General features: G+C 38.7%; 1 protein-coding gene across 2 annotated transcripts in view; it reads left to right on the forward strand.

Moving 5' to 3' along the window:
• Positions 1–18,492, forward strand: part of Glurib (Glutamate receptor IB) — a 467,146-nt gene that overhangs the window by 319,995 nt on the left and 128,659 nt on the right. For both annotated transcript variants that reach the window (XM_076313858.1, XM_076313859.1), the window contains exons 3-4: positions 11,025–11,152; positions 15,660–15,789. In XM_076313858.1, the coding sequence (XP_076169973.1) occupies positions 11,025–11,152; positions 15,660–15,789 (258 nt within the window). The remainder of the gene's footprint in view (positions 1–11,024; positions 11,153–15,659; positions 15,790–18,492) is intronic.

The following is an 18,492-nucleotide window of genomic DNA, read 5'->3' on the forward strand; positions in this document are numbered from 1 at the left end:
GAAGATTCTGAAGATCTAGAAGATTCTGAAGATCTAGATGATTCTGAAGGTCTAGAAGATTCTGAAGATCTAGAAGATTCTGAAGATCTAGAAGATTCTGAAGATCTAGGAGATTCTGAAGATCTGGAGGATTCTGAAGATCTAGAAGATTCTGAAGATCTGGAGGATTCTGAAGATCTGGAGGATTCTGAAGATCTGGAAGATCTAGAAGATTCTGAAGGTCTAGAAGATTCTGAAGATCTAGAAGATCTGGAAGATTCTGAAGATCCAGAAGATTCTAAAGATCTAGAAGATCTGGAAGATTCTGAAGATCCAGAAGATTTTGAAGATCTAGAAGACCTGGAAGATTCCGAAGGTCTGGAAGATCTAGATCTAGAAGATCTAGAAGATCTAGAAAATCTCTCTAAAATCAAATTCTAAAAGTCTCTTGAACATGATTTGCGTAGTGGATAGTCAAGAATGCGATACAGCCAAATCTTCAAAACTGGTGGACCAATATGTGTATGGAAACACTTTAATGGTACTCGAATCAACTGATATCCGCTTAACTCTCAAATACCGTTCAAGGATCTTTTCTAGCAATATATATTTATTTACAGATGCTCGTTAAAGGATTTAAAAAAATTGTCGTCTTTTCAGATTAAAATAGATTACCATTTCTACTACTTTCTTTACCGGTGCCATTTTTGACTCCACGACACCACTTATGTATATAAAAAATTACGACCCCGTTTGAGGGTTAATTACGGTCAGCGCAAAAAACTTTGTCCATTCAGAGTCGTTAAACGACTGCCTTCGCTGTACATTTTAGCTGCTATGTTGTTTCGTTTCTTCTCGCTGTTAAAAGAATCCCAGTCTTCGATTCCTTTGCTGCACACGGTACTCGCTATAAACGCGTATGTTGTTTTAGGGGGCTCTTTGTCAGTGAAAGAGGGATTTTCTCAAGAATTTGTTCGAGAAATATTATTGGATGAATTGATTCGATGTTTTTTTCATCGAACACCGGTGATAGATTTTAAATCGTTTAAAAAAATAATCGAAGTTGTACACAAACAACTGTAATCGACAAATTAATATCCATGCGGGTGGACTATGCTCGTTCTGCGTGCATGTACAGAATCCAGATTCTCGCAATTGTCAGACGTGAATGTGGATGGAATTTCATTAAACTTTATCGTATCGACCATCACCTGTTGGAGGCCGGTTATTGAATTTTGTAAAACTAACAAAATTACGCCATTTGGAAAGAATTACATTTTACGTAAGAATTTGCTTCTTTATTCGCGAATAAAAACCTAAAAATATTAATAAATAGTAAAAATGGCTCAATAGATCGGAGATATTCTTATCACCTATCCGTAAATCAACTTTTGTCCAAAAATATTGGCAAAGTAATCGTGTAGACAATTGCGCTCAGAGTTAAGTCTGCAATCTCTTAGAATCTCGTAGAATCTCAACAATAACTCGATCGGTTGTTAGAGTTCGTTGATAAAATTTCGACGAAATGTTTTCCGTACGCGATTGAATAAACAAACGAGAAATCTTCTCGATTCCTTTCGACTCGAAAAAAGTACCTACGTAGCCCTTGAATAAAGGCTCGAGAGCTCTTCGGATACCGCGTACGACAACGGACCCTTGAACGTTCAAATTCCAGACAGAAACGCTGTTTATCGTGGCGTTAAGGGCGAGTCGTTGGGGCCGGGTTACCGTTTCTCGTTTCCCATTTTTTTTCTCTTTTTTTCGGTCCCGGACCGTATCTCTGAAGGCCTCTAATCAAAGGTCTTGAACGGGACGAGAGCGGAGCGCGGGGTTGCAGTTCGTAAAGTTGCAAATAAAGAGGCGCAAAAACGTGGTTCCGCCGCGGGAATTTTGATGCCGGTACGGGGCACGGTCCAGAGTGGGAGAGGGCGGGAGGTTGGTAGGCGAGGCCGGTGCAAACGCGGCGAATTCGAGGGAAGCTACGGGGCCCCGTGGAATTAATAATGATGAAAGAGCGAAGGGACAGAGTCGAGTATGCCGCGACCGTATACGTCACGATGCCCCATTATGCTTATGAATATAAATGCACCCTTGGGGGTGGCCGCAATAAATGCCGACCACACTGCCGGCACGGTGCAGCGGATCTCTGAATTCCGCTCGAAGCGGCCTCTCGCAACTCGTGCGCGCGCGGCGAGAGCGGCGAGCGCGGCGAGCGCACGCGGTGCCCACCGAACAACGAAAATAAAAGGCATTCGCCGCGCCGCCGGCCAGTTTTTCTTCATTTCACTCCACCTAGCTACCCCACCAGTCCCTTTGCCCTTCCAACTAACCCTCCCCCCTATTCCTCCACCGGTCTCTGCGTCCTTCCGTCTCTTTATCTTTTCTCTCGCTTCGTCCGTGGAACGGACCCCGCGGTGGCGGCCAACATAAAAGAATAATTAAAGTAATATAGGCTCTGTGTAATTCTGCCGAAATTACACGCGGCTACAATAACGGTAACAACGAAATGGTTAATAAGGGAGAGTTCCCCCGCCGCACCGCACGTCACCCGACCCGCGATTCCCTCGTACGCTTCTAGACTAATTGCGCTTTCAAAAATATTGTTCGCCACCTCCCGACCAAATTGCGCACCGGTCCCGATTGAGGAATACAACATTCGGACATTTCGCTGCAGCTTTCGAACGGACACCAAGATCAAATTTTGAGCGGGAAATTTTTGGAAAAAGTAAACGTATCATTCGATTCGTATAGAAGCGTTTCTAACGTTGCGCAACTTGATACGTTTTGGGTTTATTCAACGTTGTTTATCGGTTGTATTCAATTGTTGTAACGAAATTGGTTAAATACCGTTGCATTTATTGGATTCGTTGTTCAATGTTTCGAAGATAATGTCGAAGAAATTGACCGTTTTCGGATTTTTAGAAAAATTCAAACGATACGTACTGTTAATTGTACCGAAATTCGTAGATTGATTCAAGACGTTTGCTACGAGCAAAGAATTATTTTATTTTGCGAATACACTCAGTTGGTATTAAAGGTACGTAGCAGATATATTCAATCGACATTCTCAAACACAATAACAATAATTCTTGCCATTTTATTTTTTATAGCAGGTATCTTTGTGTGGCAATACATAGTGAATTTTGTTACTTTTATTTCTTATAAAATTGTTCAGTCTCGAGATTCAAAATTTTAATCGTGCGATTGTATGCTTGATGTTGAAATATAGGAATATGAAAATTGAAAACTATTTACGAAAGAAATCTTTGTTCGTTGCAATTCTAGGATTTTTTCGGCTATTCCAGTTTCTACATTTTTTAAAATCCTTCCGTCTACATTCTTACGTTTACTTTGACAGTCGAACAATTGGCAATGATACATATTTCATTATCTCCTTTCCACGAATCGGTAACTTGTGCACCAAGGCTGATATACAGTGCCAACCATAAAAATGTTTCAAGTACGTATCTCATTCTTCACTCTCGAATGATTCCGTTTTAACTAAATGCAGTCTGCCGGAGAAAAAGTGTTTGAATTCTTACCTGCGATATAACAGAAACCTTTAAAGTGTTCTGAGAAAAGTTTCTTAGAATATTGCACAGTCCTAAGAATGAACAATAGTTTCCAAAATAGAACGCAGTAGGAAGTGATTCGTGTACAATTGCATAGAGGAAAGTGTACTAAAAATATTCCAATTGTAGGAATTTGAAAGGACTTATGACACAGTGGACATACTTTGTCAATCTTATAGATTTTTGAGCATTTTCTTCCTTTACGTTCGTCATACATTTTCAATACATTTCGTACAGAAACTGTGCTAAACTATGCTAAAGCATGGTTTCTTTTTACGAAAGAGTCCTCTCGATGTTTGAGTAAAAAACAAACGAAATTATCGAACAAATACATCGAAATGAATCGAAGAACGAACGCAATTTTTTTCAAATAAAAAATACGGTCTTTGAAACATCGAACATTATCCGGTACTATTAAAATTCATCAATTTTTTTCCATTTTTGAGGTCGATGGACATATAAGAAGCAATATACGTTATCGAAATATCGAAACGAGAATGTTGATTTTTTAGTTAAATGTCTCGAAATTATCCGATTGGGACCACTGTGCATCGCGATGGCTTTTCCATCGCGAGACAAAATCCACCCCGAAACCTGGGGCTAACGCGCATAATTACGAAATTCGTGAAATAAACCCGATTAAAACCGATGAAACTGGGGTGAGCAATTCGGGTTCTCATTTGTAGCTCATTTACGACGTGGTTGGCTAAAACGAGTGACTGCCCGATAGGTAGTCGATTGTATTTCGTTTCTCTCGATACGTAGTTTCGCGCGGTGATTTAAAAATTCTTTCTTCCCTTGAAAAAAAAGGAAAAAGAATTTCTGCACCAAAAATAGTAATAACAATATTAGTAAACGGTAAAATATAATAATGCAATATCGAGCGAAGAAGAGAAAATAAAATCAAAGTATACGTTGAATACAAAGGTGAAATACAATTGTAATCTACAATATTATAACGCGATGCAAGAAAAATATACTCCTACGATTGTTAAACAATAATAGTATTATCAATCGAACGAGATGATTCGGTTACTCGTACTTTTCTAAATGAAACATTTTCTTGCTCGGAGAAAAACATTTTCAAAGATTTCAAGGTGTCCCTCCTCCTCTCTTCCATTTTGAGAAACATATTTAGCTCGAGTGGTAGCAACTGAATTACGTTAATTGAGTTTCTTCAATTTTACAATATCGCAATTGAGACACATTTCATCGAATCCCTAATAATATTTGGTTAAATTAATTGTCAGTTTGTAATGAAATATTCAAGACCGTCCAGTGAAGATTTTCATTCGATTCGTAGTAACATTCGTTATTGTGTAACTATGTCGATCCACTTTCATCGTGTTTTTCCAAACAGAAAGTTTATTTAGACGTAAAATTCAAAATCCTGAAGAATTTACTTGCAATTCTTACAATTGAGAGATCAACCGTATGAAAAAGATTATTCGTGGTTTTATCTATTTGGGTCTGTTCGTAAAGTACACATTCATGGACCTACACGTTATACAAGCCCTCTTACTTGAGGAAGCCTCCGAGACCTCGAAACTTCAAGGACAGTCGTAAACAAGAATCTGTTATACACGCTCCTTATTTGGTCAGCCCCTATCGTAAGTAATGCACGTCCTCCTTCCCACAGTATGAAAAATGGCTCTTCCTCGGTGGTCACGTTCCACTGCAAAGAGGCGAAGATATCTTCAGATCAACTGGAAGAAATGACACACGAGGAAAGAGAAATAAATTTCATCATTTATGCGCGTAGGGAAAAAATCACACTATAAAGTGATTACGTTACTATCCAGATGTAAACCTTTTCTACGCTACCCTCTACGTATAATGCGTTACTCATCCAGTAATTATGTTCGCGTCCGAAATGTTGATAAATCTACCGTGTATATATCAAGTTTCGAGAAATTCACCCCAGTGGGTGTCTTTGTCTTATTTGCTCGACTTGGCAATCCCTTCTCACGTTTGTCCTGGAATCCGTTTAATGTTGCTGGAACGAGGTATCGGAATGTTTGGGATTTATACGACGGCCCACTTTGAACCTCATGAATTATGCAGAGACGGAAACGAGTTCTCGAACGCGGTAATGAAGGGCGAGCGAGAGGTTCTCTTCTTCGAAAACACTGGTCAATGAACTTTCGTGCTTGTTTTCGCGAACTTTTTTCGTCAGCCTCGAACTCGGTCGAATCGTTTGCAAAGTTCGAAACGTTCGGAGCTTCTTCAAAATGTTGATTCGGTATCCAACATCGGGGATATTTCAAAGCACAACGTACCCCGAGGTTCTCCTCCCTTTTCGTTTATCGTAAGTTTGTTGATCGATTATTCGTTCACGATTCGTTTTCTTTTTCGCACGTTCATCGACGCATTAATTCCACCAAGATGGTAATTAGCAACGTTTAATATTTCGGAGGAAGGAACGTAAATCGAATCGAATACTATAGAGTAACGTTCTGTCGTTTAAAAACAATATCAGTCGATAAATTTTGTAACCATCGTTGAAAATATCTTTTAAATTTCGGACTCTAATTGTTCGTTTCGTAACTCAGAGGAATGCTATTCTTTGAGAAAACTGAAGTCGTGGATAATATGTTTTACTGTAATTTATATTTTAGAAATTAAGCACAAACGAGTGGGTCCAGTATGGTCGATTCTTAGTTTTTCGAACGTTAAATGTGAATATTTACAAATTAATTTGTAAGAGAAAGAGTTAATAAATAAATTGAATAAAGAGAAAAGAAGTAGATTCGGTACGTAACAACTACTTTGTTCACATGATAATTTAATTGGGAGTAATTGGTACCATAAAATGTCCGCTTTAATCTAAATATTTTGAGGAAAAAGTTTCCGAACCTGTTCCTCGATGAGGTAGTAAAACGAGTTAATTAATTCGAGTTAAAATGTTCAATGTCAAAAGATATATTTATTTCAGTTGAAATTCCGTTCAATGTTTACAAGACACACCTAAATGATAAAGGAATAAAGTATACGCATATATAGATTCTCCGTGTTTTCATATAGCACTACGTTCTTAATTTTTAAAAGGTTAGAATATTTGCTACGTGCTACGCTTTCTTCGATCGAAGCTGAAAGCCTTTAACACGATCGATAAAAAATTGGTATTTATTTGACTCTTACGATACGTTGAACGATTGCATAAATGAGCACAAACTTACCTGAATTAATTCTCGTATATACAAAAATGTCTCATTGGTCCAAAAAAAGTCATCCACAAAATTTCGTTCAAACATTCTCATAAATTGAAGCCGTTAATTACAAAATGTATTTAAATACGGTGAAAGAAATAAAGTACACGCTCGTGTCCTAAATAATGTTTTTAAATTAATTTTCCGCATACATAAAAAATTGCTCGTTTTTCGAATTAATTTTTCGCATATACGAAAATTCCTCGTTCGTTGAAAAAAAATATTCACCCAGAAAATCACGTTGAAACGTTCTCATAAATTGCAATCCGTGGTCCCGAAATGTGTCTAAACACCACGTAAGAAATAAAGTGCACGCGTGTGTCCTGAATAATCTTTTCGAATGAATTTTTCACACGTATAAAAAAATGTCTCGTTCGTTGAAAGGAATATTCACCCGCGAAATTTCGTTGAAACGTTCTCACAAATCGGACTTGATGGCCACGAAATGTATTTAAATGCATACATCGAAAAGTAATAAAGTGTCGGGCGCGTGTCTGAAAATACCGTGTACTCTACTCCGGGAAACGAGTTTCCATCCGCATTGAACGATAAAGTGTTCGAACGCGACTGATCAACGGTGATCATCGATCTCTTCTTCTCACGATTAACACGTGGCGTGTGCTTCTTGCTTGTCTCTTTTTCACGCCCTTCTGCTTCCGGTGTCCACGTATAGAATTTGGCGCTGCTCCAAACGTTTGAATCGTCGCTCGACCCGATATCATATCTCCTCCGCGCCTCCTCCGTTTCGCGTTTTCCTCGTTCGAAACTTTTCTGTCCGTTTTATCGCGCGCCGGGTATCGCCATTTGGCGCAGGTGTATCGATCTCACGTTGCACGGCTTCGCGCCGCTCCTCCAAGTGTTCCAAATTATCGGAACGTTTACGAGAGGGTGTACTTAGTCGGTTCACGGCTCAAATTTGCCAGCTGTTTCCGGTCGTTCCACTTCAGGATCGTTCGATCGCGTCTTCATCCGGGCACGCGTAAAGTTATTTCATTTCAATTGGTTTTGTTAACCGTTGCAAAGGGTATTTCTTTTCTTCGACCTAAAAATTGGTAATAATTGTAATTTTTTGTTTAGAAACTATACAGAAATCAATGGATAGCTTTGCTTAAGTATTTATGCATCTTCGACGAAGAGAAACAAATTTTTATATTAATATTCAGAAATTCACATGGCTGCTGCGATAACATCCATTCAGTTGAGCAGAAATAATTGAAAATTATTTTCAATCTGTAAAGTTGTCTTTGTAGCGAGTACTGGAATCGTTACAAAAAGATGAGATACAATAGAAGTACTGATTTTTAAAATATTTCACAGCCTGTACTTTATTGTAATGTAAAAGTACAGTTAATAGTTTTTTTTTTAGAAAATAATCATTGAAGGGCAAAAAAGAAAAGAAATTTGTTTCTTTTACGAAAATGATGTCAACACTCTCAATCGGAGTAAAAATACAAACAAAGGCTTTTTCGGTATAAATTTGATGCTCGAGAAATTTACAAGATGACGTCATTTTAGGGGAGTCTTCTTTAATTAATGGCAAAGAAAACTGTTAGGTACCGCTCTAGCTTTAGTACCACGTCTGGACGAATATGTTTCCCCAGAGCTATTAACATTTCAAGTTGGTAGCTTCGTTAGTGTTAAGATATCGCTTCCGTAAGCTTGGAAAGTGTGGTTTCCAGAAAAACGGCTTTAAAGTTTCCGATCGCCACTTTTTACTATATCAGTCAGTCTTCTTGAAACTCTTGTAAGTTTATCAAGTCCTCAAATTTCAGCCGAAACTTTCACGAAGACATTCTTAAGACTATAAAATGCAAAGAAGATATCGATCTTTTCGTCTTGTAAAACCTAGAACCCCGATATGACTAGATACCTTTGATAAATTTCCTGAGCTTATTACTTAACAAACGTAAAATCTTATCTGCACGACGATGATCATTTATATTGCGATGACTCGTGTTTCCAGTTACTGACCATTTGTTATTCGTCACTCTAAAGTTTTCTATCCGATTATAGGTCCTACTCGGTTAGAATTGTTTTCTCTAAACGGAGAAACAAAAATTTAACAATAATAAGTGGGAGCAATATTAGACTGTTGACAAATTGACTACTTACAAATCAATTGTAACACGAGCCTCTTCTACAATAATATTCTAAAAAGTAAAAACAATATTTGTTTGGAAACATAGCGGAAAGGACTATATAAATACCGTTAATAAAAACCATTATGAAGATAAACGGAAAATATTTATTTATAACCAAAGTATACATATATGTATATTCTATGCAGATAAACAAAGAGTATGCAATTACTATGGTTTCCAAAAATGTATCCAAAAACGATTGTTTCACATCCGTGTGAGACACAGCAATCTTAATACCAATTACACTTGTTCTGATCGTAATAATAAAAAATAAAAATTGTCGAGTATCAGATGAACGTAGACACCATTGTTCTCCATCGGGTTATCAATATCAAGGAAAAAGCATCGATGGATATCGACGCGAAAGTATATTGATAACGGTACACTTAATGAAATTCCTTTCATTTTGTTCGTTACGCCACAACGAAAAACAGAGTTATTGGACTTCTGGCTATGCTTTGACACTTTTAAATGGATATTACACCGTTATGAAAGGACGCGGATGCGAATGAAATTACACGTGAAATAACGCCGTGACCAGTCGGATTTTACACGTGATTTTCGCGAAATTCGCGTTGGTAGTTCGATTGTCGAAGATTGAGAGCATTTAGAATAATAATAATAATATTTTACGATAACTTATGGAAACCAAATATTACACATCGGTACCATACGCGTCTTTTTATTTTTCAACTATATTTCATCGAAAAATAGTAATATACTTGTTCTCGATTTCGTACTTTTATATTCTACGAATTTTACCACCAGCAAAGACAAATCATTTATTTCATAATATGGTTCAGGATGTATCGGAGTAGCTAGAAACGAAACATGAATTTTTATTAACATTTGGCGTTAAAGAAGTATAATGTTTCCCCTTTGATTACATTTATTCTTATCCTCTGTATTCTTACGGTAATTTTCCTATCTGTCTAACACAGATGGATCCAAATAAATTAATTAATACTTTCACTGTTGGGTAACTCAGTTCAAAACTTAAGGTGCAAGGAACTTTCCACAACTATACTTACCTTTAATTTCCCAACAAGTATTCCTACGAGGTGAACTAATTACAAATGTGCCAGTTTTTCCAACGAATGGCGATGGATGGATCGACTAGTATTAAATAAATAAATAATTTACAGTAGTATTTTGTTATTATTCGAATACATCTAATCCTAGATTGAACGTTATGTTTTCAAGGGAACAGTCAAACCTCAAAATTAAAAAAAGAAACGAACCCTCTTTAACCTGACATTTTCAAAAAATTAAGAACTGAAAACGTTTAAAATTGACAGAGTCTACTGTTCGATATTCCCGAATGTTTTTTTACCATTTCATTAACAAATATTAATAATTACGAGGATTACGTTCAATTACGTAAACGTGTTGTTTTTCTTTACAGTGAACACGATTTCAAGCGCTCGGAGAACCTACAAAAAATTTATAAATTTATAATTCGTAAAGCTATATTTTCCGCGTGTTAGAAGTAGGATGTAGAGAAAAAAATTAAGAAAAATTGAAATTTCTTCACTTTCTCCAACATCAATACTTTTTCTCTTTTTTTGCAAACATTTTTTGAAATTCTGCTCCCGACACATTTTAAATAATATTTCACAAATGTACGTACGAAATGTTTGGAAATAATTCTAAGGAAATTGCATTCGCGTTTAGAAAAATTTTGTAATTTATTTTTAATTACAACAGCTTAAACTTGACATAAATTAACAACTTAACGCGGTATAGCTGTAAAATATTTAACTAGAAAATTTCCATTGATATTTGATTTCTGCTAGAGGTGAACGAAATGTCGAAAGGAATGGTCGTATCTACGTAGATACTCCATGAGATCCGCAAGAGGGTTGTATTTCGTTACTTTCTATCATTTTTCAATAAATCGAAGTTCAGAGTAGGCAAAAAAACTCGAAGCTATTGAAACTATCGCGAAAACGGGCTTTTCGAATATTTTGAGGCTCGATCACCTCTTTAAATAACCAGAATCTCGGAAAACTGTGCGACTCCCAATTTCAGCGAGTTCGCCGTGCGTTTGATCGATTCACAGACCGCGATTCACCCATCTCGCGAGACGATATCTAAAGATTCGAATTGTTTGTTTGTTGCAGTCTGCGATCAATTCAGCAGGGGGGTGTATTCGATGCTGGGCGCCGTGAGTCCGGATTCGTTCGACACCCTTCATTCTTACAGCAACACGTTCCAGATGCCTTTCGTGACGCCCTGGTTCCCCGAGAAGGTAAATAGCACACTTTCCCGCGCAGCTAAATAAAAACTTATATTATCGTTCGAGGGAAAACAGCGTTTATTTTCGTCCCGGCCATTATAGATCTCCTCCTTTTTTTTTTTACACTTCTCGGCCTTCGACGATTATTTTCATCGTCTCTCCAACGCACACCTGCGTCACCGTAAAGTAGCAAGTTAACGTCAACGACTTTCCACAGTACTGTATACCTAAACGCTTTCTCTTTTCATTCGGAAGAACACTGAATACCTTTTTCTCAACGAACGTGAACGAAATTCGATTCCCGTCGTTCGCGATGCGTTTATTATTTTTCCCGTAAAATGTTTCGGATAGTTTCTTCAGCTACTCGAATTATTCAGGATTAATTCTTCGATCTTCGTATTCGTTTTGTTAAAGTTTCATTTCTGAAACTACAAATGAGCGGAAAAAGATTCGATCTTCGGGCTCGTCGTGTCGATGACGAAATAATCGACGTTAAGTTTATTCTTTGCGAAACTAATATTCCGAACGATTGCCCCTTATAAATTCAATTTTAATAATTTTCATCTTTGGAATCACCGTTTCGATGAACGCTACAGCAATGATTCGTAAATATCGACGAGATCGGAAAAATTTGGATAATAGACTGATCGTATTCTTAGAATCGTTAAAGTACAATTATTAATCTATCGTTTACAGAAATCTGTGATCGACGTATCATCGATATAGGGTTCCTTTTGTTGCAAAATTCTAACAGTTGTGATTTTTGCGATTAAGTATCGTCTATCATTTTGTCAGAGAACAATAGGTCCTCTTACTAATAGTGGTTAGTTACGTGTCTACAATTAGGTCAAATTCAACTAACCGATGGAAGCCATTTTCATCGAGTTCGTTAGAATAGAACCTCGATTATTGCACGAAAAGGAGGTTGAATATTCCTGCAATGTTCGAGATTCGTACGATAATCGAGGTAATCGATCCACCGAGGAGCTCCATTTACGTCTTCGCTAGCTGTGGTCACTATTACCCCAGTTATCTACAATTTCACTCGTTGCTAAGTGACCGTCTCTTCAACTTGTCAACGAAACGCAACACAACGAGCGAGCTTCTTATGCAATAGTCGAAGGCCTACTTTAACGTCACATCAACCTAATCTTCGGTTCGAGAAATATGTAGACTTTAGGCGTAGAGAAAAGACTCGAGTGGTGAAAGTAAATCTATGGTGGGGATGATACCTCGGTGACCTTGAACAGTCAGTTGATCGCGTTCTGATCGCAATTACATAATCATAGTACATAAGACGGAATGCGCATGAAAAGTACAAATAGTTTGCGCATAATCGAATAAGATACCGCGATAGAACATCCCCTGCGATTAAAACTAACCGTAGATGGTTATTCGTTATTTCTTGCTGAACAATCGTTCGTTCCCGAATAACCGTGACCGTGATTGTGAAAGTGATTCGAGTCACTGCGTTTCGATATCATTGTACCCAGATCGAGGTAACACAAAGTGAAACCAAGTCTCGCCAGTAGGAAATTATGCCACTTTTCAATGGTTCTGGTATACAATATTTAAACTGTAAACGATCGAACGTCGCATTGCCAATTTACGATGTAACCTGCCTCAACCGACATCCAGCTGTTCGTCAGATTTAAAAAATTAAACTTTTTCTCCTTATGACGCGCAATTTCGATGAAAAAAATTCACTCCGTTGCATCTGGCGAGTAGATTTATCACATAATTTAAACCAATACCAACGTACACTATGTGCAACTGTAATTTTAAGGTTACAATCATATTAATCGCTAACGCCAACGCTTCTGCTTATAATTCCCTTGGAGGAATTGATTGCAAAATATTCTAAGTAACAGTGGTATACAATTTTTAAGCTATAAACGATTAAACGTCGTATTGTCAATGTACAACGTGACCTGCCTTGACCGACATCCAGGTGTTCGTCAAATTTAAAAAATTAAACTTTTTCTACTTGTGACGTACAATTTCGATGAAAAAAATTCACTCCATTGCATCTGGCGAGTAGATTGATCACACAATTTAAACCAATACCAAAATACGCTACGTACAACTGTAACTTTTAAGGTTACACCTATATTAATCGCTAACACCAACGCTTTTGCTTACAATTCCCTTAGAAGAATCGATCGTAAAAAAAATTAAAATAAAAGTCAATGGTACTTTGTCTGTTCGTCAAATTTAAAAAATTAAACTTTTTCTCCTTGTGACGTACAATTTCGATGAAAAAAATTCACTCCATTGCATCTGGCGAGTAGATTGATCACATAATTTAAACCAATACCAAAATACGCTACGTACAACTGTAACTTTGAAGGTTACACCTACATTGATCGCTAACACCAACGCTTTTGAATTGATTGTAAAAAAAAAGAAAAATAAAAGTCAATGGTAATTCGTCCCTCGCTATTTGGAACGCAACGTTAATGCATCCGAGACAGACGTCATTGGGACTTTTCCCCGCTGACACCGATCTTTCGTCGAATCGGTGACTATCGTTCTTTCCTCGATATTTATCCTCGCGACGAACCGGCCACCGGTCAAACCAGTTCTACTTTCGTTTTTATTTTCCTCGTTACTTTCCTGTTGACGGTAGCGGCGGTGTGTTCGGGTAAAAGTCACGACCGAAATCGATAGCTTCGCGGAGGCTGGCTTGATAATTAGCGCGGAGGACGGCTGGTTGCGCGACGCCGTAACGCAATCGCCGTTAACCCTCTCCTACCCGTGCCACCGCACCCACCACCACCGGTCACCGAATCCCATAAATACATAAATATGTATGGGGTGTGTACAAACATATTACAATTTGAATTTCGAAATGAATCGGACCGAGCGAAAATTTATTCGCAGCGTCGAATTGGAACGGTGGCGCATTTATCGGGCACCGGCTACCACTTGCAAAACTGATATCGTACGTCCATATTGGATGAATGGCGCGACCGTATATTCCGTCCGCGGTACGTAAGTGTGCGTTTTTACCTCGCTGTGTTTCGGTGTACGCGTTACCCGTAAGTACGCGCGCGGATACGCCGCGAGCGCGTAACGAACGTTCGGTCTCGTTTAAATGCTAATCGCGCGGTAATGCTGATTCGAAGCCTCCCCTCTTCCACGTTTCTTTTTTCTTCTTTTTTTTTTTTCCTCCCCCGTTGGTCAATTACGCGGGGTGGTCGGGACCGACCATTTATAAAAGGGAAATCTTTTTCAATTTCCACGAGACCTCCGGCGTCACGAGGTTATTTTCTCTACGGTACGTCGCGAGGGGTTAGTCTTTCTCTTATTATATTACTCGCCCGTAAGATGTTGAACTCTGGAATTTGTTTCTCGAGGCGCCTTGGTGGAGCAGTTTCGCGAAAAAAAATGATAAATTTACGATCTCGACGAGATTCTTACCCCGCCCGCGGAGATCCAGCGGACAACAACGAGAAGAATTTTCAAATTCGGAAATTCATAAGCTACGCGAACGCGACGGGAGTCTCGAAGCGCGCACGATCGATCGGGCGATGACTCCGCGTTCGAAGATAAATCGAAAACACGAAATTCGATTTTCACGCGCGAGACTTTGTGTCCGGGTAAATTGTATTCGGGCGCAATTTTCCCGCATAAACGCGCCTTATTCGTCGACCGGCTCGTACAAATCGATCGATCGGGATTTCGGTGAAACTTTGACGTTGACTGCGAACATTCGGTGAACCGGGGGTAGCTGAAATTTTGAAATTCGGAAATTTATCAGCGAGAAGCGTGCGGAGAGTTTCGAAACGAGCGGGATCGACGGAGAAGAACGGCAAAAAGTTTCCTTCGATCGAGTTAACCCCGTAAAAGTACAAAGTGTTCGCGAAACACCGATCCAGGCCGCGCAATTGGTAGGACCGCAGCCGCGACGTTTCTCGTCCGATGGATGACACACTTTCCCCGATGTGAACGCGTTGAAATTTAAATCCCCTCCCCGTATCGCGTGAACAAGAAGTCTGTTGTACGTACACGCGAGGACTCGTTTCTCGTATTCGATCCGTGGGATATGCTTGTAAATTTCCCTGGCACTGTTTTCGAAACACGTCGCCTCGGTTGCCGAAAAATTCACCGAGCGCGTATCGCGACTCGAGAACACCGAACGGAGGCCGTGCATCGAAACGAAACGGTAATTCACTTAGATTGCGACGCGTCGTATTGGTACACCGAAGAGGGAAATTTAGAGAACGGTCCAATATCGCGCGTATCGCGCGAAGCTTTCGAACGGGGTTGTCATTCGTGCGAATATCATAAATATTTACGATTGCATTTCTTCGGTGGTGTTCTCGTGGAATCGGGCACAGAGAAAGGTAGAGAGAAAAAGAGGGTACGCGACTTAACGTTTCCTCGAGCGACTAGATTTCGGGGAATTGCCACCATCAAGGGTTTGGGAAGGGACGAGCAACCGAATAAAATCTAAAAGTCGAAGCTCCCAAGGTGTCTACGTACCTACGTATGTACGTGTTCGTCTCCTGTCCAGGTACTGACGCCGTCCTCCGGTCTCTTGGATTACGCCATAAGCATGCGCCCGGATTATCATCGCGCCATCATCGACACGGTGCGATACTACGGCTGGAAGAAAATCATCTACCTCTACGACTCCCATGACGGTAAGTCTCTTCTACCGTTCTGGCTCTCTCATGCATTTCTCATTTTACACCGCGGCCCTGTAGGCTGCACCGTGAAGCGGACCGATCCTCCTTTCACCCTCGTCTCGCCTTCCTTCCCCCTGTATACGTGACACTTCTATTTTTATTGCGTCTGCTAAGGATCCACCCCCTTGGTCCCCTGTGGTCGACTCTTTCCCGCCCGTGATATCCCTGGAAAATCGGTAGACTCCGTTTTCCCTCGTGCCGCGGTGAACGTATCGAAATTGTAACGAATGGTAATACACGGGCGGCGAAATCGCGGTTGTCCTTTTTTATTATTCCACGATTCTTATGGGGGAACTCTTAAAAGAAGGGTTATTCTTTGTAAAAAGTCCTTCGTAGAAAGTGTTATTATATATAAGAATATATTTTCCCTGCAGTGGCGAACGTATCGGTCGAAATTGTAACGAATTACACGGGTAGCGAAATCGTGGTTGTCCTTTTCTATTATTCCATGATCCTTAAGAGAGAACTCTTAAAAAAGGTGTTATTATTTCTGAAAAGTTCTTCATAAGAAGTCTTATTATATATAAAAATATATTTTCCCTGCAGTGGCGAACGTATCGGTCGAAATTGTAACAAATTACACGGGTAGCGAAATCGTGGTTGTCCTTTTCTATTATTCCGCGATTCTTATGGGGGAACTCTCAAAAGAAGTGTTATTCTTTGTAAAAAGTCCTTCGTAGAAAGTGTTATTGTATATAAGAAATACGAACATTCTTGTGCTCACGCTTATCGATTTCTGTAGTTGGACGGGCAATATTTTTCAAGGTTTTATAGGTTACTCATTGAATAAAAATTACAACTTGAGTTATGGAACGAAATATTTCAAAATAAACCGATAAGAATATAACTGTCGAATCGAATAAAGGTCCAAAGGTTGTAGGTTGTTTCGTTCGGTTCATACGGTTCGAACTTCAAGTTAATCGGATCGATCGTTTTCGGAGAAAGTTATTCACCAGTTTGAAAATCTGTTTCGAGAGAGAGACGCGTGAAAATTTAATAATTATGTTTCTTTAGCATTGAATCGTGGCAAAAATTTAATCTTCGTTCAGAGGTCGAACTTTGTTCAAAAATTTTGAACGATACACTTCAAATCTTAGATCTCACGAAAATTCGAGAGAAGAAATATCGATTTCTCGAAATCGGGACGCTGGTGTTCCCTCTGAAAGAGTAAGCTGTAGATAGAGAAGGCAATGTCGCAAAAGTTCGTTTGTGATTTTCATTGGGCCGTTCGTTTTGAAATTTTACCAATTCCCGAACCGGTGAACAGTTCTGGCAAGTTTGTGAAACTTGAATTAGGTGTTCTCGAGAACTTTTTCCGGCAGAATTCGCGAGATACTTTACGTATAGACAACGGACAAGTTTTGGGGCGAATTGTTTTCACAATCGTTGACACGCTCGGAGAATCGTTAACGAAGTATCTCCGATCGAGAGCTTTAAAGTCTATCGCCTTCGAAGTAAAAAATCAATTAGATTGGAAATGAAACAACGGAAAAGGATTTATCGCTCGAGCGAACACCGTACAGTCAATGACAGCGTCTGATCTCATCTTGCATGTTTATCGTACGGTATAGTGTTAATTTTAATTTTATACCGTTACGGTCTAGTAACTCGAAAAAATCGGGTTTTTCAACGCCCTTGTACTTTGGAATGCAAACGAAAACGTGGGCGACATTGAGCCTCGATGTTTGTGCTAGAAATACACATCTAAGAGGTAATACGTGTACGAAAATATGCACTTACGAGTGCATCGATTGTGCATAAGAAAGCGTGGCTGACATTGAGACATAATTATTTCAATGCTCGTAGAAAAGTTATTGACGGAAACGATCGCATCCATCGAGGTTATCAGTCCTCGATAAATACGATCGTATTAAGAGATTGTTTCAAATTATTATACATGGTATTATACGCGATCAATGTTCGATACTCGTTCTTCGTAAAAACGCTTGTTTCTATCAATGACAAATGTGATCTCTGTATTCAGTGATAAGCCAGAGAATCGGTTTTAAATATATCGATAAGTCGGGTGTTCCTCGTGACATTCTTTGAAAAACTTTTGATAATTCGATGAAAAAATGTTACGAAATTTTGACTATCGATAAGTTGGAACGATAAAAGAACCAATATTTAACGAAAATAGAGAATTGATACGCGAATAAAATAATTCCATAAATCTTTCGTCGATTCGAACAATTCACTGTATTACGATTGTAGGTATAAATATTCGATAAAGAAAATTGGAAAGGGTATAATCCATGAATGTACATAGCAATAAATACAGGAATGTTGTAACGTTTATATACGATATATTTACATGTATCAATATTCATACAGGGTATCTAGTAATTGACCCGAACGAAAGAAATTGTAAACAAAAATTGTTCATCGTTAAACAAACTCTATTATAGTGTAACGTCATTTTTTGTACAAATTGATTCCTCGTACCATACGAATAAAAAAATGTTAGAGTACCGTGTCGAGAAAATTAATACTTTGTGAGATATTTCAAATTCTATTCGATTAATCAATAGTTATACAATTAAAAAATACAATATATTTGCAGCCTTTGTTTCAATAGATGATATGAAAAAACGAATTAAAAGGAACAGTTTAAATGCGAGGGCTGAACAATTGAATAATCTAATGAAAAATGTAAAA

The sequence above is a fragment of the Ptiloglossa arizonensis genome, chromosome 6 (assembly GCF_051014685.1).
Source record: "Ptiloglossa arizonensis isolate GNS036 chromosome 6, iyPtiAriz1_principal, whole genome shotgun sequence".
Classification (NCBI taxonomy): domain Eukaryota; kingdom Metazoa; phylum Arthropoda; class Insecta; order Hymenoptera; family Colletidae; genus Ptiloglossa; species Ptiloglossa arizonensis.